This window comes from Rhinoderma darwinii, chromosome 1, assembly GCF_050947455.1.
Source record: "Rhinoderma darwinii isolate aRhiDar2 chromosome 1, aRhiDar2.hap1, whole genome shotgun sequence".
Taxonomy (NCBI): domain Eukaryota; kingdom Metazoa; phylum Chordata; class Amphibia; order Anura; family Rhinodermatidae; genus Rhinoderma; species Rhinoderma darwinii.
This window is the reverse complement of record NC_134687.1, coordinates 534,307,315-534,328,436: the sequence shown is the minus strand read 5'-3', so window position 1 is coordinate 534,328,436 and position 21,122 is coordinate 534,307,315. Positions and strand designations below refer to the sequence as shown.

Here is a 21,122-nt window from a genome sequence, read left to right as displayed (position 1 = left end):
TTTACATAAATATAAAAACGGTCATAACTTGGCCAAAAATGCTCGTTTAAAAAAAACAAAAAAAAACGTTACTCTTATCTCCATTGCAGCGCCGATCTGCTGCAATAGGAGATAGGGGTTGCAAAATCTGGTGACAGAGCCTCTTTAAGGGGTTAAAGGGGGTTTTCTCATTATGATAATTTATCACCTGTCCACAGTAAAGGTGATAAATGTCTGATTAGTTGGGGTCTGACCGCTGGGACCCCCTCCAATCCTGAGTGTGGGGGTCCCGGAGTGCCCTATGTGAATGGAGCAGGACTGCGCATGCTCTGCCACCGCTCCATTTTCTTTCTATGGCGCTGCCGGAGATCGAGCTGTACTCGGCCATCTCTGGCAGCCCCATAGAAAGTAAATGGAGCGGTCTTAAATGGGTTTTCTCATTATGGTCATTTATCACCTGTCCAAAGAATAGGTGTTAAATGCCTGATCGGTGGGGGTCCGACCCCTGTGACCCTCACTGATCAGGCATTTCTCACTTATTCTGTGGACAAGTGATTAATGACCATAATGAGAAAACCCATTTAAGACTGATTCAGATCCCGTAATGGTATATATTTAGGCAATGCAAGAGTAAATAACACAGCCAAGCTTTCAAAGACAAAGAACTTCAGTATTCTAGACCTTCCAGTTCTACGAGTTATTTTCCTATAAATTTTGTAATATACAACACAACACATTTCAGTTCATTTTGATGGAAAAGACATCTCGAAAAACATCTTTTCTTTTTTACACAACTGAAAACTGTCAAAGAATAATCTTGCTGCAGTACATGCAAATCTCTGCCAGGATGAGATCACAGATGGCCGGCGCTGGGTTGTGTATGTAACGCAGAGTTCTAAACACTAGAGAAGGGGCCGCCAACTGCTGATTGTTCTCAAGAAAATGCCTCCATCACTAAACATAGCCATTCATTGTAGTGCGCGATAATAAAATCCATGGATGAAACACCACAGCTAGGTCTGGAGCTCTGCCAGGCTTTAAAACTAATATGTCCGGATTTGAACAACTTTATTTCTTTATTTGTTAAGGAGTATTTCCCGTAAAAAACAAAGAGATCTCCAGAAAATGTACCCAAAATGTAAAAATGTTAATATATTAGTAAAACAGAAGTTAGTTATTTTACTTAGAAAGATATTAGATACTGGCATTTCACAATTTTGCTGTGGCAACGATTTTTGCAAATGTGCCAGCAGGAAGTGCAGCCATATTGGTTGTCACATTTGTATTACTTGCTCAAAATTTCATGGTCAACAATCTAATGCCTAAAATAGAACGACAAAAAAAAAAAAATGTCATCAATTGCACAATGTCCAGGTATTACCCTAGAAATGAACGTATAACATGCAGCGGTAAACTGGATTCTGGGACAATGTGGTCCCATTGTTTGTTTCCATGTGCCAACTAACGATAGAGCCATGCTGCTAATTCCATGGGGCATTATATAGACACCTTTGCTAGTATTCAGTAATCATGATAGCTACGTGAATCAGATTGTAACATTGGAAACCTAAAAAAAAACACATTCATTATTGTCTATAGTAAAGAGTGTGCAGATTCTACCTCAGGATCCCTTCACAAGAGACAGAATAGGTAGAGTGCACAGTGAAAATCCTTTCTTAACCGAGTGTGTGCGTTGTCTGGCTGTGGGCTTCGTAAGGACACAAGATATACTAATAATAAATCTATGATGCATGAACCAGCATTTACACTATGCCAAAGTTAGAATTTAAACCTGTACATAAACCGAACTGGGGTGAATCCCATGTCTCTGTTAGGATACGAGAATGGATTTATTTATAAGGTCTGGTTATCTGCCATTTTCTTTTACTTTTTTTTTTTTTTACTCTATAGTTGCAGAACTGGACTTTGTAAAGCAAAATCAAACTGTTATTAAAGTTTCCACCTGAAAAACATAGGCAGACCACCAAAAAAAAAGGAGGGCATGCCGGACAGATGCTTTATTTTCCAGGAAAAACACTGAAGCACTGAATTTGGGGAATGCAACATAGTCTTCATCACCATCTTTCTATGCCCCACCTGTTTAATCGCAGATGAGGGAAGCTGTCTTAATTTAAAGAGTAATTAAATGTTCAACAATCTTGTGATATGTCAAAAGTTTTGATCGCTGGGGGTCTGAGCACTGAGACCCCCACGATCTCTAAAACGAAACGGCATTAGCGCTTGGGTGAGTACTGAGCCGCATGCTTTCTGTTCGGCTTTTTCGGAAAGCCGAGCAGTTGGTGTACGGACTCAATAGAAAGTCCATGAGCCCATACACCGCTACATCAGCTTTCCGAGAGAGGCCGAACAGAAACTAAGTGGCTCATCGCTCACACGAGCGCTTATGCCGCATCGTTTTAGTGATTGGTGGGAGTCTCAGTGCTCAGACCCCAGCAATCAAAACTTCTGACATGTCACTATGACATGACAGAAGTTTGTTGAACGTTTAGTTACCCTTTAACAGATGTAATGTAGTTCAGTAACCCTTTATGGAGCCATTAAAAACTACAACTCGTCGTGCAAAAAAAAGGCGACAGAAAAAAAAAAAAAGTTAGAACTCTCGGAATGGGAGAGAAAAAGAGAAAATTAAAAATGGCTGCAGCGGAAAGGGGCTAAATAAAGTTTTTACTAATATAGGGAAAAAAATATTGAAAGTAAAAAAAAAAAACAGTCTTCCATTTTTACATTACTTCCAAGAAATGTAAAAAACAAACGAAAAAAATAACAATTGGTATCGCCATGTCTGTAAAAGTCTAAGCTATTACAGTATAACATTATTTATCTTGCACAGTGAACGCTGTAAAAAACAAAAATTGAATCAAAAGTGATCAAAAAGTTCAAAATGGTACCAATAGCTGTCTCTTCAAAAAACAAGCCCTCACACAGCTCCATCGACGGATAATGTAAGAAGTTATAGGTCTCAGAATATGTCGACACAAACCTTTTTTTTCTTGTAAAAGTGCTAAAACCTAAAAGAAATTATATAAATGTGGTATCGTCGTAATTGCAACAACCCGCAGAATAAAGTTCACGTCATCTTTACCGCACGGTGAATGCCATAAAAGCAAAACCCAAAAAATAATGGCGGAATTGTTTTTTGTTTTTTTTCCATTCCATCCCACAAAGATTTTTTTCTCCAGTTTTTCAGTACATTACATGGTACATTGAAACTTGACATTGTCTACATGTCCTGAAAAAAACCCAAAAAACCCTGACAAGGCTATGTCGATGGAAAAATATAAAAGTTATGGCTCTGGGAATCGTCACGTCTGATTCAGAGACCAAGAGAGGGGTCAGTTCATAAACTGGCTTAGCTTATGAATTGAGCCAGGCAGTCAGCTCCTTCATTCGCGACATTGACACACAGAGAGGCTGAGGAGCTCCTTCCCCCTGGGAATGTGTCAAAGCGTCACTGCAAGAACGGCAGCTCCGATCTTCTGGATCCACACGACGGGGACAGAAAACATGCGATCCGTGCCGGATCTAAAGTATATTAGAAAGTATCTTCATTTCAGAAAAATCAAATAATACTTTTTCTTTTTGTCGTACAACCACTTTGATTTCTAGTACCCAACTTCTCCATGCATAACACGGACAGGCCACTGATTTAAATGGGCACAGCTGCTTTCCTCATCTATAACAGCTGATCTCAGAGGGTTCTGGCAGTGCGACCTAGACACCCCTTCGACTATAGACCGCAACTCCTCAACAATCAGGAAATTTTTGTGGATGCATAACTTAGTTACCCCTTTAACTCTGACTGTGTGGAGGTAAATAGGGGATTTGAACTATGACTGGCATCAGAGAATTCATAATTTATTCACAGACAATATGCATTAGCTCGAGATTAAACAAGAATATCTGCACATTATCCATTTACGATATATCGCTGCCTACAAATGCTCTAAGTGTGGATCATCAATATAGAGAAGGAACCCATTAAACTGCCTATAAGAATAATAGGAATGGCTACCACATCTTAGTGCTGAAATCATTTTAACATTATCTGCTGTATAATTTATTTTACTCTATATCACTTGCAAACTGAAATATCTATGTTATTCAGTGTCTTGTAGCACAACGCAGGAAATACAGTACGTTGTTGCAGCAGGAAGGTTAGAATAGATTCTACATATCAGACAAAGTGGTAAATGACCGTATACTCGTGCTGTAACCAAGAGAAGTTCCAAACTATGTAAGAGATAATGGGGATTACTGGAACACATGGTCCACATGGAAGAGAAAACCAGTGCCATATCATCATCCAGAAACTGATATTGATTAAATTAAAAATGATATTTCAGCACCAATGAGGTTGCCGAAAACTGGCCGTTTAACACTAATAGAAAGTAATGGGGTTATAGACTATGAAAAAATATAGTTATGAGTAGTGCCAAGAATCATGGATTTACTGTCAGCAATTCAGTCACTTCGCCAAGATTTATTTCCAAGCGCACCATGTACTATGGCCAACTTTAAAAGACATAGGCGTTCACAGCTTGGGCTAAGCAGCAGGGTCATATCAGGGCCAACTAGTGGATATGATATACGACTATCAATAATATTATTTCAGACTGCATTAGCAGTGATAAATGTTCCAGTATCTAAAATAATATCTATGTAACGCATTGATCTCAATATCTAGAAATAATACCCAGTAACAGATTCTTAACCCGTTAGTGACCGGCCCATAGTGTTTCTACGTCGGTCACTAACGGGCCTTATTCCGATGCAATAGACTTTTTACGTCGCTGCATCGGAATAAGTAAACAGAGCAGGGAGCTGTCAAATCTCCCTGCTCTCAGCTGCCAGAGGTAGCTGGGGGCGTCCCTGCTCGACCGGGTGAGATCAATATTATTGATCTCACCCATTTAACCCCTCAGATGCGGTGCTCAATAGCGTGCACCGCATCTGAGTGGTTTTGGAGAGAGGGAGGGAGCTCCCTCTCATCCCACTGACACCCGGCGATAAGATTGCCAAGTGTCTGTGTCTCCGATGGCAGCCTGGGGCCTAATAAAGGCCCCCAGGTCTGCCTGTGGTGAATGCCTGCTTGGTCATGCCAGAGGCATGATCTAGCAGATGCCTGTCCGTTTTACACGGACAGGCATAATACACTGCAATACAAAAGTATTGCAGTGTATTATAAATGAGATCGGATTATCGCATAGTGAAGTCCCCTAGTGGGACTAGTAAAAAAGTAAAAAAAAAAGTTTCAGAAAAAGTGAAAAAAATATGAAAAACCCACTTTTCCCCCCTTACAAACTGCTTTATTATTAACAAACAAAATAAAAGTAAAAAAGTTACACATATTTGGTATCGCCGCGTCCGTAACGACCCCAACTATAAACTTATTACATCATTTAACCCGCACGTCGTAAAAAATAAAATAAAAAAACATGCAAAAATTGCTGTTTTCTTTGAATCCAGCCTTAAAAAAAATGTGATAAAAAGTGATCAAAAAGTCGCATCTACTCCAAAATGGTACCGATAAAAACTACAAGTCGTCCCGCAAAAAAAAAGCCCCCTACAATTGCATCGGCAAAAAAATAAAAACGTTACGGCTCTTCAAATATGAAGACACAAAAACAAATAATTTTGAAAAAAAAATGTGTTTTCACTGTGTAAAAGTAGTAAAACATACAAAAACTATACAAATTTGGTATCGTTGCAATCACAACAACCCACTGAATAAAGTTATTGTGTTATTTATATCACACGGTAAACGGGGTAAATTTAGGATGCAAAAAAGTGTGGCGAAATTGCTGTTTTTTTTCTATTCCCCCCCAAAAAAAAGTTAATAAAAGTTAATCAATAAATTCTATGTACCCCAAAATGGTGCTATTCAAAATTACAACTTGTCCCGCAAAAAACAAGACCTTATACAGCTATGTCGACGCAAAAATAAAAAGTGTATAGCTCTTTGAATGAGACGATGGAAAAACTTTAAAAAAATGGCTTGGTCATTAACGTCTAAAATAGGCTGGTAATTAAGGGGTTAATAGTAAAAAAAACACAAAAAAAAAAACAATCAATAACGTTAGTAATACGTCCGTTAACAAAAAAAGGTTAGAGACAAAATTGGCAATATACAGTAGATATCACAAAGTCCACAGTGTGGCTGTGTCAAATAATACATAATCAAAGATATACCCAATTTCTGTTACCAGCTGAGAATCCTTATACTGAGTCACATGAGTCTGCAGCTTGGCAATACTACAACTTCAACCCACCCACAAGAACAACAACAACAACAAAAAAACAACTTATTTTTGTAGAACCATGATTTTGTCAGCAGGAGGCTCAGTGGTTAGCACTGTTGCCTTGCAGCGCTGGGTTAGAATCTGACCAAGGACAACATCTGCATGGGTATCCTCCAGGTACACTGTTTTCCTCCCACTCTCACTGCAATCCATGATGGACTGCATTTTTCTTACAAAAAATGTCTGAGAATATACAGCTATGTAGTTTATATCACATTATATACATGAAAAAAAAAATTGCTTTAACAGGCGTTTTCTCCCAATTAAAAATTTTCACCTATCCCCAGGATAGGTAATAAATGTATGATCGATGAAGCCCCACCACTGGGACCCCTAACCATCTCTAGAACAGGGGTCCCGACCCCATTTCTCCTCCCTGCACGATTATAGTGAGGAGGATTTTGAATAGAGCGTGGTCGCGTTGGGCCCCCAGAGATCATATATTTATAATTTATACATTTATAGGTAAATAAATGTTAATTGGGGAAAACCCCTTCAAGAACAGTTAAATTGCTATCTATTAGTGTATCTCACCGTGACCCTTTTGTACTGAACTGGAGGATCCCTTGAAGAAGAATGGCCAATGGGCAGGTCGTCATTTTCAAAACTTCACTTGTGGCCTCTTGCAGAAGTGCTGGCCAGCGAGTATCGGGAATCTTAGCCTAAATGGAGCGATAATTAAAATAATATATTTAAAGTGCATTACATATTTTGCATGAACCTCAAGCAGGAACCATAAAGCCAAAAAGTATAAAATGCAACATGTTCTGTTATTTTAATAAATTATGTTTTCTATGATAGGAAATACGTCATGCATTACTCATGCTGGGTATCCTATAGAAACATGATCTTTTTAGGTTTTAAAAATCGATATCTGTAAGTCAGTATCTACTCCTGCCCTAAAGACTTTGTGTGTCAAAGGCTTATTAAAGAGAACCTGAACTGTTAATGGGGCGTGTAATTGGCATGTAACATTGCTGTGATACTGTCCAATCAGCTACGAACAGCGTCACAACAAAAGCTGGAGAGAGGAGATTGTGTGCGTGCGCTAGCACACACAGTTCTGAGCTGCACGAGCATGCACGTGCATGCTCTGATTCACTCTTCAGCTCTCGGCAGACCAGAACGACAAGACTGTGTGATCTCTCGAGATCACACAGTGTTGTCGTTCTGGTCTGCCGAGAGCTGAAGAGTGAGCGAGAGCATGCGTGCGCACAGCTGCGAGCTGCGCATGTGCACACATGGTCTCCTCTCTCCAGCTCTTGCTGTGACGCTGTCCGTAGCGGATTGGACAGTGTCACAGCGATGTTACACACCCCAATGCCAATTACACACCCCATTGACAGTTCAGGGGTTATTTAAATATTAGGCGCCAAATATAACGGCACCGATATCTAAATAACGGAGAAAGATAGGAAAAAAATGTAAAGTGCCCCAGGGTTTGTGCAGACCTGCCGATTACATGCTGCACTCAGCTGCACATGTATGGGCAGGTGAAAGGTTCTACCAATGGTTAGTAGGTCTACAGTCCTGGCCAAAAGATTTGAGACTGACACAAATTTTGGCTTTCACAAAGTTTGCTGCATCAGTTTTTATAGTGGCAATTTGCATTAACTCTAGATTGTTATGAAGAGTGATCAGATGAATTGCAATAAATTGCAAAGTCATTCCTTGCCATGAAAATTAACTTACACAAAAACCCCATTTCCACTGCATTTCAGTCCTGCCACATAATGACCTGATATTACTTTGTCATGCTGATTGAATTATAAGAGCAGATTGGTTGCTTTAAAAGGGGGATGGTGCTTGAAATCATTGTCTTCTTCTGTTAACCATGGTTACCTCCAAGTAAACACATGCAGTCATCATTACAATGCATCAAAAGGGCCTTACAGGCAAGAACATTGAGGATTGTACGATTCTCACTAAATCAACCATTTATCAGATCAAGTACTTCAAGAAATTGCTGTGAAGAAGGCTCCAGGGCGCCAAAGCAAGTGCCATCTCCTAAAGAGAATTCAGCTACGGGATCGGTTCAACATTAATGCAGAGCTTGCTCAGGAATGGCAGCAATCAGGCGTCAGTGCAACTGCACGCACAGTGAGGTGAATCCTTTTGGAGGCTGGCCTGGTGTCAAGAAGGGCAGCAAAGAAGCCACTTCTCTCCAAGAAAATCATCAAGGCAGGCTGACATTTTGCAGGAAGTACAGGGATTGGACTAAAGTTATTTTATCTGATGAAGCCGCATTCAGACTGTTTGGGACATCTGCAAGAATGATTGTCTGGTGAAGAAAAGGTGAGCGCTACTAGAGTGCTGTGCCATGCCAAGAGCAAGCATCCGGAGACCATTCATGTGTGGGGCTGCTTTTCATCCAAGGGAGTGGGCTTACTCACAACTTTACTAAGAACACTTCCGTGAAAAAAAGAATGGTATCTAAACATCCACCAAGAGAAACTTCTCCCAACTATCCAGGAGCAATTTGGTGATGAACAATGCTTTTTCCAGCATGATGGAGCACCATGTCACAGGGCAAAAGTGATAACTAAGTGGCTCGGTGAAGAAAACATTGAAAATTTGGGTCCATGGCCAGGAAACTCCCCAGATCTCAATCCCATTGAGAACCTGTGGTCAATTCTCAAAAAGTGGGTGGACAAACAAAAACACAGAAATTGTGATAAACTAAAAGCACTGATTAGGCAAGAATGGGTTGCCATCAGTCAGGATTTGACCCAGAAGCTGATATCCATCATGCCAGGACGAATTGCAGAAGTATTGAAAAAGAAGGGTTAACACTGTAAATATTGAGTCTTTGCATAAACTTGATGTATTTGCCAATAAAAGTTTAAAAACTTATGAAATGCTTCTAAGTGTACTTTAGTTACAATAGAAACATCTGACTACAAGATCTTAGAACAATGAAGCAGCAAACTTTGTGAAAACCCAAATTTGTGTCAGTCTCAAAACAGCACAGGAGTGTGTCATTTCACACTTAACATGATGTGTTATCTGTGGTATCATGATGTGTTATGCGTGGTTTTTACAGAACTTAAGATAAACCTAAAGAGTTATCTGAACCTGGTGTTATATTGCACATCCAAAATATTTTTATGAAAATTTAGCTATTCTACATCAACAAAGCAGAATAAGAGTCAATGCACACTGAAAAGCTGGATCCTATATAGAAGCATATGGATAAACTATGGGTCCGTATAACGGAGGCATAAGCGATGTAGGTTGTAAGGTGCTCCTATATAAATTCATCAGGACAAATATCTCTCTCTGGCTCTGTATGAAATCAGAGGCATACGGAGGTACAGTATGAATATCTAGCCGTCTATAACATATTACGGATCCGTACAAAATAGAACTAAAATATGCTGTGTGCATGATCCCTAATTACCCAGATCACTTACTGTATGCTATCAAATTATAATAGATACAAAACCCACAGAAGTAAATGCTGACTAAGAGGCAAACACATGGTTAAAAGCTTGAAGGGGTTGTCCCATTTAAATGAATGGGGGGAGGCTGTAATACTGTGCGCAGTCGCTACGAAAGTGACGGCGTTGTAGAGTATGAAGCTGTGTAAGCAATGAAGGGCTCGCCGGAGTGCTGCAGCCCCTTCAAACAGATAATCGGAAGGGGCTACGAGAGTCGGACCCCCATAAATCAGGTATTGATGGCCTACCTGAGGCTAGGCCACCAAGTTTACTTCACCGGAGAACCCCTTTAAAAAGTGTGAGTTCGTCGTTAGATACCATTTTTTTCATATATCTTCTCTACTGTAGCCAATATTGGACAATCATTCAATGACCATTATATGTACAGATGTAGCAATCTTTAGATGGACACTTAAGGCTCTGTTCACATCTGCACTATGTATTTCCATTCTTCTGTTCCGTCATCGGAACAGAATAATGAAGAAACTGATGTGCAGGAGCCTTTGCATCAAGGATACGAACGATGCCCGGTGGAATCCATTGACTTTAATGGATTCCTTCGGGTTTCTGTGAGGGTTTCCGTCGTTTTACTGTAAGAAATAGAACAGAATGCCTCGCTATTTATTCCTGCATTTTTTTACCGGAACTGCGATGGCGGCCACTAACGGACCCTCCGACACAGATGTGAACAGAGCCTTGCGCTTTAAATATTGCCTTTTCAATGGATTTTGTTGTATCAAAGTGTACCTATCCCCACCGATAGGGTACTTGTTTTATTTAAACAGAACCATGTAAGCAGATTTTTGTTACATTTCAAATGACGTGTATTTATCAATACTTTCTGATAAGGGGGTTAATGATTTTTTGAAATAAAAAAAATACCATATTGGTAGTGATAGGTAAACTTTAAGTGACAACTTATCACGCTGCAGCAAGTTATCAGTATCAAGTGAAGGTTTGTTACCTCTGTATGGTAAAAATGTTCTATTTTGCTTGATAATTATCTCTGAGAAGGTCTATATACATACAGGTATGTGTCCTTGAGTTAGAATCCATCCTCATCCACAGTCCTCCTGGGTGCTCAGCATGTAGAGTAGGTTAGCATAGTAGTCTACTATGCAGAGTGAGTTAATAAATTTAGTTGTCAACTATGCAGAGTGGGTTAATAAATCTAGTCGTCTATTATACAGAGTGGGTTGGTGTATTGGTGGGCTAGTGAGCGTTATGGCCTACAATGCAGAGACTGGAGGAGCGTTGCATTCTACCATACAGAGTAAATAAGAGCCAAAAAGACAGGTTAAGTGAACAAGATGGCTCAGTGGTGGAATCTTACCAAAGACATAAAAAAAATAATATATAAAAATAGCGTGGACCACATACGTACCATACAAACTTTAAGTGCAAGAAGGGCTAACCGCAGTAAACTTGAGAGTTTTCCACTCCAGTTTCCTTGTTGGGATGCCAGCTGTAGACTTTTCCTATAGCACATCTCTGCATCCATCATCATTCCTTGGGACTGGTAAACATCAGCTAACCACTGAAATACAGCAAAGGGAATGATTACATTAATACACAAGGGTGGGGGGGTTCTTACTAGTTGTACAACACAAAAGTCACAATTTCTTCAAAAATTGCGAGTTCTGTGGAGCTAACGGAATGGGTGGAGTTACCGCAGCATGACAAATTTACAACAGAAACTGGTGTAAATGATAGTGCAAATCTACGCCAGTTCATAGCTGGGGTACATTTTACTTTCTGGTGCATGGACGGCCAGAGATGCGCCTGAATTATGAAGAGGCCTGTGCCCCTCAATAATCTTACCCCTGCGTGTTTTAGATTCAGACTGGCATATGAAACGCCAGTCTTAAAAAAACAATTCCCCCAATGTTACAAATAAACTATAAGAGATCACCAGAATGTGAAACCCAGGACACTACCAATTCACTGACTTAAGGCCTCATGCACACGAACGTATTTTTCTGTAAATACTGGCGCAAATATGGGTCCTTGGTCACACGTATTCGACCCGTATTGCACCAGTATTTACGGGCACGTTTTCAATGCAAAATTGCACTGCACTAATCGGCAGCCCTTCTCTCTATCAGTGCAGGATAAAGAGAAGGGGCAGCCCTTTCCGTAGTAAAAGAAATTCATTCTTACCCGTCCGTTGTCTTGGTGACGCGTCCCTCTTTCGACATCCAGCCCGACCTCCCTGGATGACGTGGCAGTCCATGTGACCGCTGCAGCATGTGATTGGCTGCAGCGGTCACATGGGCTGTAATGTCATCCCAGGAGGCCGGACTGGAGGAAGAAGCAGGGAGTTCTGGGTAAGTATAAACGTCTTCTTTTTTTTAATTTTTTACAGGTTGATGTATATTGTGATCGGAAGTCACTGTCCAGGGTGCTGAAACAGTTACTGCCGATCGTTTAACTCTTTTAGCACCCTGGACAGTGACTATCCACTGACGTAATTATGGGTGCCCTATAGACTTCTATGGGCCTGCCCGTACCGTAATTACGGCCTAAAATAGGACATGTTCTATATTTTTCAACGGCACGGGCACCTTCCCGTAAGCATACAGGGAGGTACCCGTGGCCAATAGAAGTCCATGGGCCCGTAATTACGGGCCGTAATTACGGACGTTTTTACGTTTGTGTAAATGGGGCCTTAGATACATGTTGCATTGGTACTATCAGATCATGTGTTTTCTCAAATAAGAACTGAGGAGCAGAAGAGGCGCTGTACTTTCCTAGTGCTGCTGCTACTTCGCTCTTCAACCCCCACAGATTTCACATTCATGGCATATCCTAGCAAATTGCCATAATTTACGGGGTATATGCACAAAACTCTCGGGGTCCACAACAATCGCTATAATGAACGGGCTGCCTCATTCTAGCAAGTGCTATGTCCCTTTGGCTTCTACCTGCTTTGGTTCCCATGCACAGGAAGAATAGGGAACACAAGGGTTGTGCGGATTCCTAGGTTGCCATTTGTAAAAAGCGTTTTTTCTAGGGGAGAAAAGCTCCGTGTATACTAGGTCCAATGGAGCACTGCACGTTTTTTTTCGGTCGGATTCATACGGAATCTGACAAAAAACCCTGTAAACTTCCATATGAAATCAGAGGTATACAGAGGTGCAATCAAAGGCGTAACTAGGAAAGACTGGGTCCCATAACAAAATATTTGACTACCACCCCCCTCCCCTGGGTGCTACACACAGCCCCCCCCTTGTAGAAGTGCCCCATGTAGATTGTGCCATACAGCCCCCTGTAGATTGTGCCATATAGCCCCCCCTGTAGATTGTGGTCCCCTCCCCCCTTTTAGATAGTGTCATACAGCACCCCTATAGATGGTACCCCCACCTGCCCCTTGTAGATAGCGCCCCCTGCCTCCTCCTTGTAGATAGCGCCCCCACTGCCCCCTGTAGATCCTGCCCCCATCTCCCGCTATAGAAAGCATTTTGGGCCCCCCCCCCCTGTACATAGCGCCATACAGACCCCTGTAGAAAGTGCCATACAGGCCCCTGTAGAAAGCGCCCCAACCTCTCCCTTGTAGATAGTGCCATACAGCCCCCGGTAGATAGTGCTCACCACCTCCTCCTTGTAGATAGCGCCTCCACCTCCTCCTTGTAGTTAGTGCCATACAGCTCCCCTGTAGGTAGTGTCTCCCACCTCCCCATTGTAGATCGTGCCATACAGCTCCCCCTGTAGATAGTGCCCCCACCTCCCCCTTGTAGATAGTGCCAAACAGCCACACCTGTAGATAGCATCCCTGCCTCCCCCTTGTAGATAGTGCCATACAGCTCCCCCTGTAGATAGTGCCACCTCCCCCTTGTAGATAGTGCCAAACAGCCACACCTGTAGATAGCATCCCTGCCTCCCTCTTGTAGATAGCGCCATACAGCCCCCCTGTAGTTAGCGCCATACAGTTCCCCCTGTAGATAGTGCCAAACAGCCCCCCTGTAGATAGCGCCATACAGCCCCCTGTAAATAGCGCCATACAGCCCCGTGTAGATAGTGCCATACAGCCCCCCTGTAGATAGCTCCATACAGCCCCCCTGTAGATGGCACCATAGAGCCCCCCATAGATAGCGCCATACAGCCCCCCATAGATAGCGCCCCCCACCTCGCCCTTGTAGATAGTACCATACAGCTCCCACTGTAGATAGTGCCCCCCATCTCCCTTTCTAGATAGTGCCATACCCCCCCACTTGCAGATAGAGCCCCCTACCACCGCCTTTAGATCGCGCCATACAGTCCCCCTGTAGAACACGCCATACAGCCCCCCTGTAGATATCGCCATGCAGCCCCCAGTGTATAGTGCCATACAGTCCCCTGTAGACAGCGACATACAGCCCCCCTGTAGCTAGCGCCATAACGCTCCCCATGTAGATAGCGCCCCCACCTCTCCTTCTATATCAGGGGTCTCAAGCATGGGGCCCGCAGGCCGCATGGGGCCCCTGAGGCTGTCATCTGTGGCCTGCGTGACACAGAGCCGCTAGTATAGAATCTGCTCCGGGACTCTGTGGAATTCCCTGACATCACTGTCCATATATGGACAGTGTTGTGAGGGTCTTCCCCAGAGCGTAGTCCCAGGTAGAGTGCTAGTATAGGATCTGCTCCAGGACTCTGTGGAATTCCCTGACATCACTGTCCATATATGGACAGTGTTGTCAGGGTCTTCCCCAGAGCGGAGTCCCAGGTAGAGTGCTAGTATAGGCTCTGCTCCGGGACTCTGTGTAATCCCCTGACATCGCTGTCCACATATGGACAGCGATGTCTGGGGCTTCCCCAGAGCTGGACAGTGATGTCAGGAGCACAGCTGGAGTCACAGTAGGAGCGCTACGAGCGCTCTGCTCGGGACTCCAGCTCTGGCATTGCCGCTGACATCTCTGTCCATATATGAACAGTGATGTCAGGAGCAGAGCTGGAATCCTAGGCAGAGTGCTAGAAGCGGCTCTGCTCCGGGACTCCAGCTCTGGGCAAGCCCCTGACATCACTGTTCATATATGGACACTGATGTCAGTGGCTTCCCCATCCGCAGAAGGGCACTGTGGCAGCATCCGCAGAAGGGCACTGTGGCAGCATCCGCAGGAGGGCACTGTGGCAGCATCCGCAGGAGGGCACTGTGGCAGCATCCGCAGAGGGCACTGTGGCAGCATCCACAGAGGGCACTGTGGCAGCATCCACAGAGGGCACTGTGGCAGCATCCACAGAGGGCACTGTGGCAGCATCTACAGAGGGCACTGTGGCAGCATCTACAGAGGGCACTGTGGCAGTATCTACAGAGGGCACTGTGGCAGTATCTACAGAGGGCACTGTGGCAGTATCTACAGAGGGCACTGTGGCAGTATCTACGGAGGGCACTGTGGCAGTATCTACGGAGGGCACTGTGGCAGTATCTACAGAGGGCACAGTGGCAGTATCTACAGAGGGCACAGTGGCAGTATCTACAGAGGGCACTGTGGCAGTATCTACAGAGGGCACTGTGGCAGTATCTACAGTGGGCACTGTGGCACTATCTAAAAAGGGGATGCCTAATCTTGACATTTGTGTGTCTGCCAAACGCTGCCAACTGAGCTGCCGGACTGCATTTAGCGACACTTAAACTGGATTGTTGAAATAAGCACGTGGAGAAATCTCGCAAATTTCCGTTAAGTTTAAACCTAGCGCTTTTATTATAGTAATGTAATATTGTTATAGTAATGTAGTATTATTAGAGTAATGTAGTATTATTTTAGTAATGTAGTATTATAGTAATGTAGTATTATTGTTATAGTAATGTAGTAGTTATAGTAATGTAATATTATTAGCGTAATGTAGTATTATAGTAATGTAGTATTATTTTAGTAATGTAGTATTATAGTAATGTATTACAGTAATGTAGTATTATTGTTATAGTAATGTAGTATTCTTATAGTAATGTAATATTATTAGAGTAATGTAGTATTATTTTAGTACTGTAGTACTATAGTAATGTAATATTATTAGAGTAATGTAATATTATTAGAGTAATGTGGTATTATAGTATCGTAGTATTATTGTTATAGTAATGTAGTATTATTATAATAATAATCTAGTATTCTTATAGTAATGTGGTATTGTTATAGTAATGTAGTATTATAGTATTATTACAGTAATGTAGTATTATTATAGTAATGTTATAGTAGTGTAGTATTATTATAGTAATGTAGTATTCTTATAGTAATGTATTATTATTATAGTAATGTAGTATTATTATAGTATTGTAGTATTATTAAAGTAATGTAGTATTGTTATAGTAATATAGTATTATAGTAATGTAGTATTATTACAGTAATGTAGTATTGTTATAGTAGTGTAGTATTGTTATGGTAATGTAGTATTATTATTATTATAGTAATGTAGTGTTATAGTAATGTAGTATTATAGTAATGTAGTATTGTTATAGTAATGTAGTATTGTTATAATAATTAATGTAGCATTATTATAGTAATGTAGTATTGTTATAAAAATTTAGTATTATTATAGTAATGTAGTATTGTTATAATAATGTAGTATTATTATAGTATTATAGTAATGTAGTATTGTAATATTATAGTAATGTAGTATTATAGTAATGTAGTGTTGTTATAGTAATGTAGTATTATTATACAGGGTGGGCCATTTATATGGATACACCTAAATAAAATGGGTATGGTTGGTGATATTAACTTCCTGTTTGTGGCACATTAGTATATGGGAGGGGGGAAACTTTTCAAGCTGGGTGTTGACCATGGCGGCCATTTTGAAGTCGGACATTTTGTATCCAACTTTAGTTTTTTCAATGGGAAGAGGGTCATGTGACACATCAAACTTATCGAGAATTTCTGCGGTGTTGCTATCAGTGTGTGAAGAGTGGGAGAAGAGGGTTGCATTGACAATCCAACACAATGGGCAGCACTTTGAACACATATTATAAGTGGTCAGAAACTTGTAAATAACTCATGAAATAATAAAGTAATGTTAAAACCAAGCACACCATTGTTTTTCTTGTGAAATTCTCCATAAGTTTGATGTGTCACATGACCCTCTTCCCATCGAAAAAACTAAAGTTGGATACAAAATGTCCGACTTCAAAATGGCCGCCATGGTCAACACCCAGCTTGAAAAGTTTCCCCCCTCCCATATACTAATGTGCCACAAACAGGAAGTTAATATCACCAACCATTCCCATTTTATTTAGGTGTATCCATATAAATGGCCCACCCTGTAGTAATGTAGTATTATAGTAGTGTAGTATTATTATAGTAATGTAGTCTTGTTATAGTAATGTAGTATTATTATAGTAATGTAGTATTGTTATAGTAATGTAGTAGTGTTATAGTAATGTAGTATTGTTATAGTAATGTAGTATTATAATAATGTAGTATTGTTATAGTAATGTAGTATTATTGTAGTAATGTAGTATTATAGTAATGTAGTATTATTATAATAATAATGTAGTATTATTATAGTAGTTCAAATAACGAATGGATTAACAATAAGTTTGTATTGCATCAAATTTGAAACTAATGCGGCCCGTCAACTTCAGATTTTTTCTATATGTGGCCCACTTACCCGGTCGAGTTTGAGACCCCTGTTTTAGATAGTGCCATACAGCCTACACTTGTAGATAGCGCCATATAGCCCCATGTAGATAGCGCCATACAGCCCCCTATAGACAGTGCCCCCCATCTCCCCCTGTAGATAGCTCCATACAGCCCCCCTGTGGAGCGCACCATACAGCCCCCCGTAGATGGCGCCATACAGCCCCAGCTAGATCGCGCCATACAGCTCTCCTGTAGATAGTGCCTCCCCCTTGTAGTGTCATAGAGCCCTCTTCTAGATAGTGCCCCCCACCTCCCCCTGTAGATAGCGCCATACAGCCCCCCCAGATAGCGCCATACAGTCCCCCCTGTAGATAGCACCATACAGCACCCCCCGTAGACAGCGCCATACAGCCTCCCACCTGTAGACAGCACCCCCACCTCCCCTTCTAGATAGTGCCATACAGCCCCACTTGTAGATAGTGCCCCCGACCTCCCCATGTAGATAGCGCCATACAGCCCCCCTGTAGAAAGCGCCATACAGCCCCCCTGTAGAAAGCGCCATACATCCCCCCTGTAGATAGCGCCATACAGCCCCTCGTGCAGGTAGCGCACCCCCACCTCCCCTTTTAGATAGTGACATACAACCCCCACTTGTAGATAGCCCCCGACACCGCCCCCTTGTAGCTAGCGCCATATAGCCCTCCCTGAAGATAGCGCCATACAGCCCCCCTGTAGATAGCGCCATACTGCCCCTCTGAAGATAGCGCCATACAGCCATCCCTGTAAATAGCACCATGCAGCCCCCACTTGTAGATAGCGCCTCCCTCCTCCCCTTCTAGATAGTGCCATACAGCCCCCACTTGTAGATAGCGCCCCCACCTCCCCCTTATAGATCGTGTCATACACCCCCTACTTGTAGATAGTGCCACCACCTCCCCCTTGTAGATAGTGCCATACAGCTCCCCTGTAGATAGTGCCCCCTGTAGATAGTGTCATACAGCACCCCTGTAGATAGTGCCCCCCCCTCCACCTGTAGATAGCACCATACAGCCCCCCTGTAGACAGCACCATACAGACCCCCTGTAGACCGCGCCATACAGCCCCACCTGTAAATAGTGCCCCCCACCTCCCCTTCTAGATAATGCCATACAGCCCCCACTTGTAGATAGCACCCCCACCTCCCCCTTGTAGATAGCGCCATACAGCCCCCCCTGTAGATAGTGCCCCCAAACAAATAAAACTTTATACTCAGCTAGGCCCTGTTCCCGTGACAAACAGAGCTGCTCTAAAGCATCAACGCCGACGGGATCCTTGCGTAGGCCGGTGTGATCCAGTGACGTCATCACGCCGGCCTGCACAGGGATCACGTCCCTGCGCCTAATAGGCCGAACGTGGCCTGTAGCCTAGTAAATGGCAGAGCAGAGAGATACCTCCCTGCTCTGCCATAGTGTTCAACAGTATCTGCGTCCTAAGGACGCAGATGCTATTGAATGTGTTTTTTGCGGCTGCGAGTGGTGCCACCGGTCATGCCGTGGGCCCCGTAGCAGCCGCTATGGCTGCTACAGCGGTAGTTACATCACTGGGTGCAGTAGAGACCCAATGCTCTTGAAAGGTAGTCATAATTGGCGTTGTACGAAACAAAGCCAAAATACTGCTGTGTAGGCATGATTTCTTTGAGGAAACCCAATTATATTCCTTTTGATTTTGTGGTTGTATCAGATCATGGAACTCCACTATTATCATCGTTTGACGTATCTCAATGATAACAATTTCTAACGCTCATATATACATATCAGAGTAAGATAGTCTACTATTTATTTTACGATACAACATGAGTCACGGCTTTTGTTCAGTTATAATACAATAGTAGTGATTGATGATGTTGCTCATAGGACTGCTTAAGAAATAAAGGTTTCCTTCATACAACAGCTGTGCAAAACCAGTGTGGGCAGCAAATCATAAATCTGAATCATTGAGAGCAAACGTTTTTTTTAGCACAGACGGAGTACAATTTTCTTTCATAAATTACAAATTGTAATGTTAAAGCAGGAAGACAAAAAGATGAGAAGTCAGCCTACTAAAAGTGGATAGAAATCGTCTGTTCGCTTACATGTGTTCTGTGACATTTCAACCAATTTGAAATTATCAATAATATTTTGCAACCAAAATTAACAAAAAAAAAACAGGCAAGTGTTGGTAGAACAAGGAGAAATAAGGCATGGATGATCTTCAGAAGAACTATGATATCTAGAAGTCCCATTTCCTTGTTCCTGTTCTTGAAGATTGAGGCGCCCTAATAGGGTTATCCCATTAATCACTTTCATACCAAGTGTCTTGAAATGTTTCTAATAGCGGTTTTTAAAGTTATTTGCAGTGTAGTATAAAAAATAAATACATTTTTCATAATTTTTTCTCAATGTGTCCACTTTGTTGCTGCTGTTAATCTAAGAGTGGGCTCTAAACAGAATCCGTGTCATTCTCACTCTGGCAGCTGACGATTTAGCCCCTTCTGACTCCCCCTGCAGGAGGAGTCTTTTTAGCTATACTGACATGATACTGCAGAGACACTGCTCCTTCCCTGACAAGCAGGGCAGAAAACAATTTCTATTGGCTTTTCTGCAGTGAACATAAGATCACTATGCAGGGAACTAGTTGTGGCTAAAATAACTGAGCATGTGTGTTCACCAGCACTCAGCTCATTAGGTGGACATGTACATTGCTATACATTTTGAACACCAGGTGGCACCATACTATATAAGTAAATATAACTCTTCACTGGATTCCTTTTTTTGAAAGCATATAAATGGAAAACATTTTTTACGATCTGTACAATGAATATGATATTTAATGCTGGGATAACCCCTTTAAAGTTGTCTAAAAGTAGTTCCCAAGTGTGCGGAAAAGTGGAATTAAAAGATTATTTTACTATCCCAGAAGTCAAATTAGAATTAAAACCTGTAAAACTTACTAAAGACATAAATGGAGGACATACTAGAATGTGGGGTGAATCAGAAACTTACATGTTGCCTGGTTTCTGTACAATGCCTCTGGAACCACACTATAACATCCTTTTATCTTTGAGGTAACAGAAAACCATTGGTATAGCTTTATCCCTAGAAGAATGGTACTCAAAATGTATTCACTAGAGCAGCTTTTGTGGCATTTCATGTCTGCGAAAATAACTAAATTGCGAGCATACAAACCATCAGGAGAAGTTATTGACTTCTCATTAGTAGGACACCTGCAATCACTGAGCTAATTAGTTTTATATCAGAGCAGAAAGACAAGAGGCCTAATGCACACAACAGAGACTCCGCAGAAGCTGCTTTGTGCCACCGTATGAGGCTCTATGCAGTGCTGTATTACTTGGTTAATACCGCTATAATACAGCATACGATGGATTATGCCACTATTTTTTTCTGTAGGATTCATACAGAAATTAAATTGGGGTAATTTGGGGGTACAATATGGGTGCCCTATTATGGCTCTGCACAACTCAGAGTTTGGAGCCGTTATACGGTTAAAGGAAAGCTGTAGAAACTCTCCTTTTGAACAGCATTTCAGTTAAAATTTACAGAAAATGTTGAAATGGAATCTGTATGGAATTTATCAGCACTTTACACATATACCATTCAGTCATAACATTACAACCACTGACAGGTGAAGTGAATAACATTGATAATATCGTTACAATGGCACCTGACAAGGGGTGGAATAATTTAGGGAGAAAGTGAACCGTCAGTTCTTGAAATTGATATGTTGGAAGCAGGAAAAAATTGGTAAGTGTAAGGATTTGAGCAACTTTGATAAGAGCCAAATTGTGATGGCTAGAG

The 21,122-nt window shown here is 41.9% G+C and overlaps 1 protein-coding gene across 3 annotated transcripts in view; it reads right to left on the bottom strand.

Moving 5' to 3' along the window:
• The window catches only part of SKIC3 (SKI3 subunit of superkiller complex), a 194,232-nt gene that overhangs the window by 31,702 nt on the left and 141,408 nt on the right, over positions 1-21,122 (bottom strand). For all 3 annotated transcript variants that reach the window (XM_075837136.1, XM_075837145.1, XM_075837140.1), the window contains 2 exons: positions 11,124-11,276; positions 6,834-6,961 (listed from right to left, as the gene is read on the bottom strand). In XM_075837136.1, coding sequence (XP_075693251.1) covers positions 6,834-6,961; positions 11,124-11,276 — 281 coding nt within the window. The remainder of the gene's footprint in view (positions 1-6,833; positions 6,962-11,123; positions 11,277-21,122) is intronic.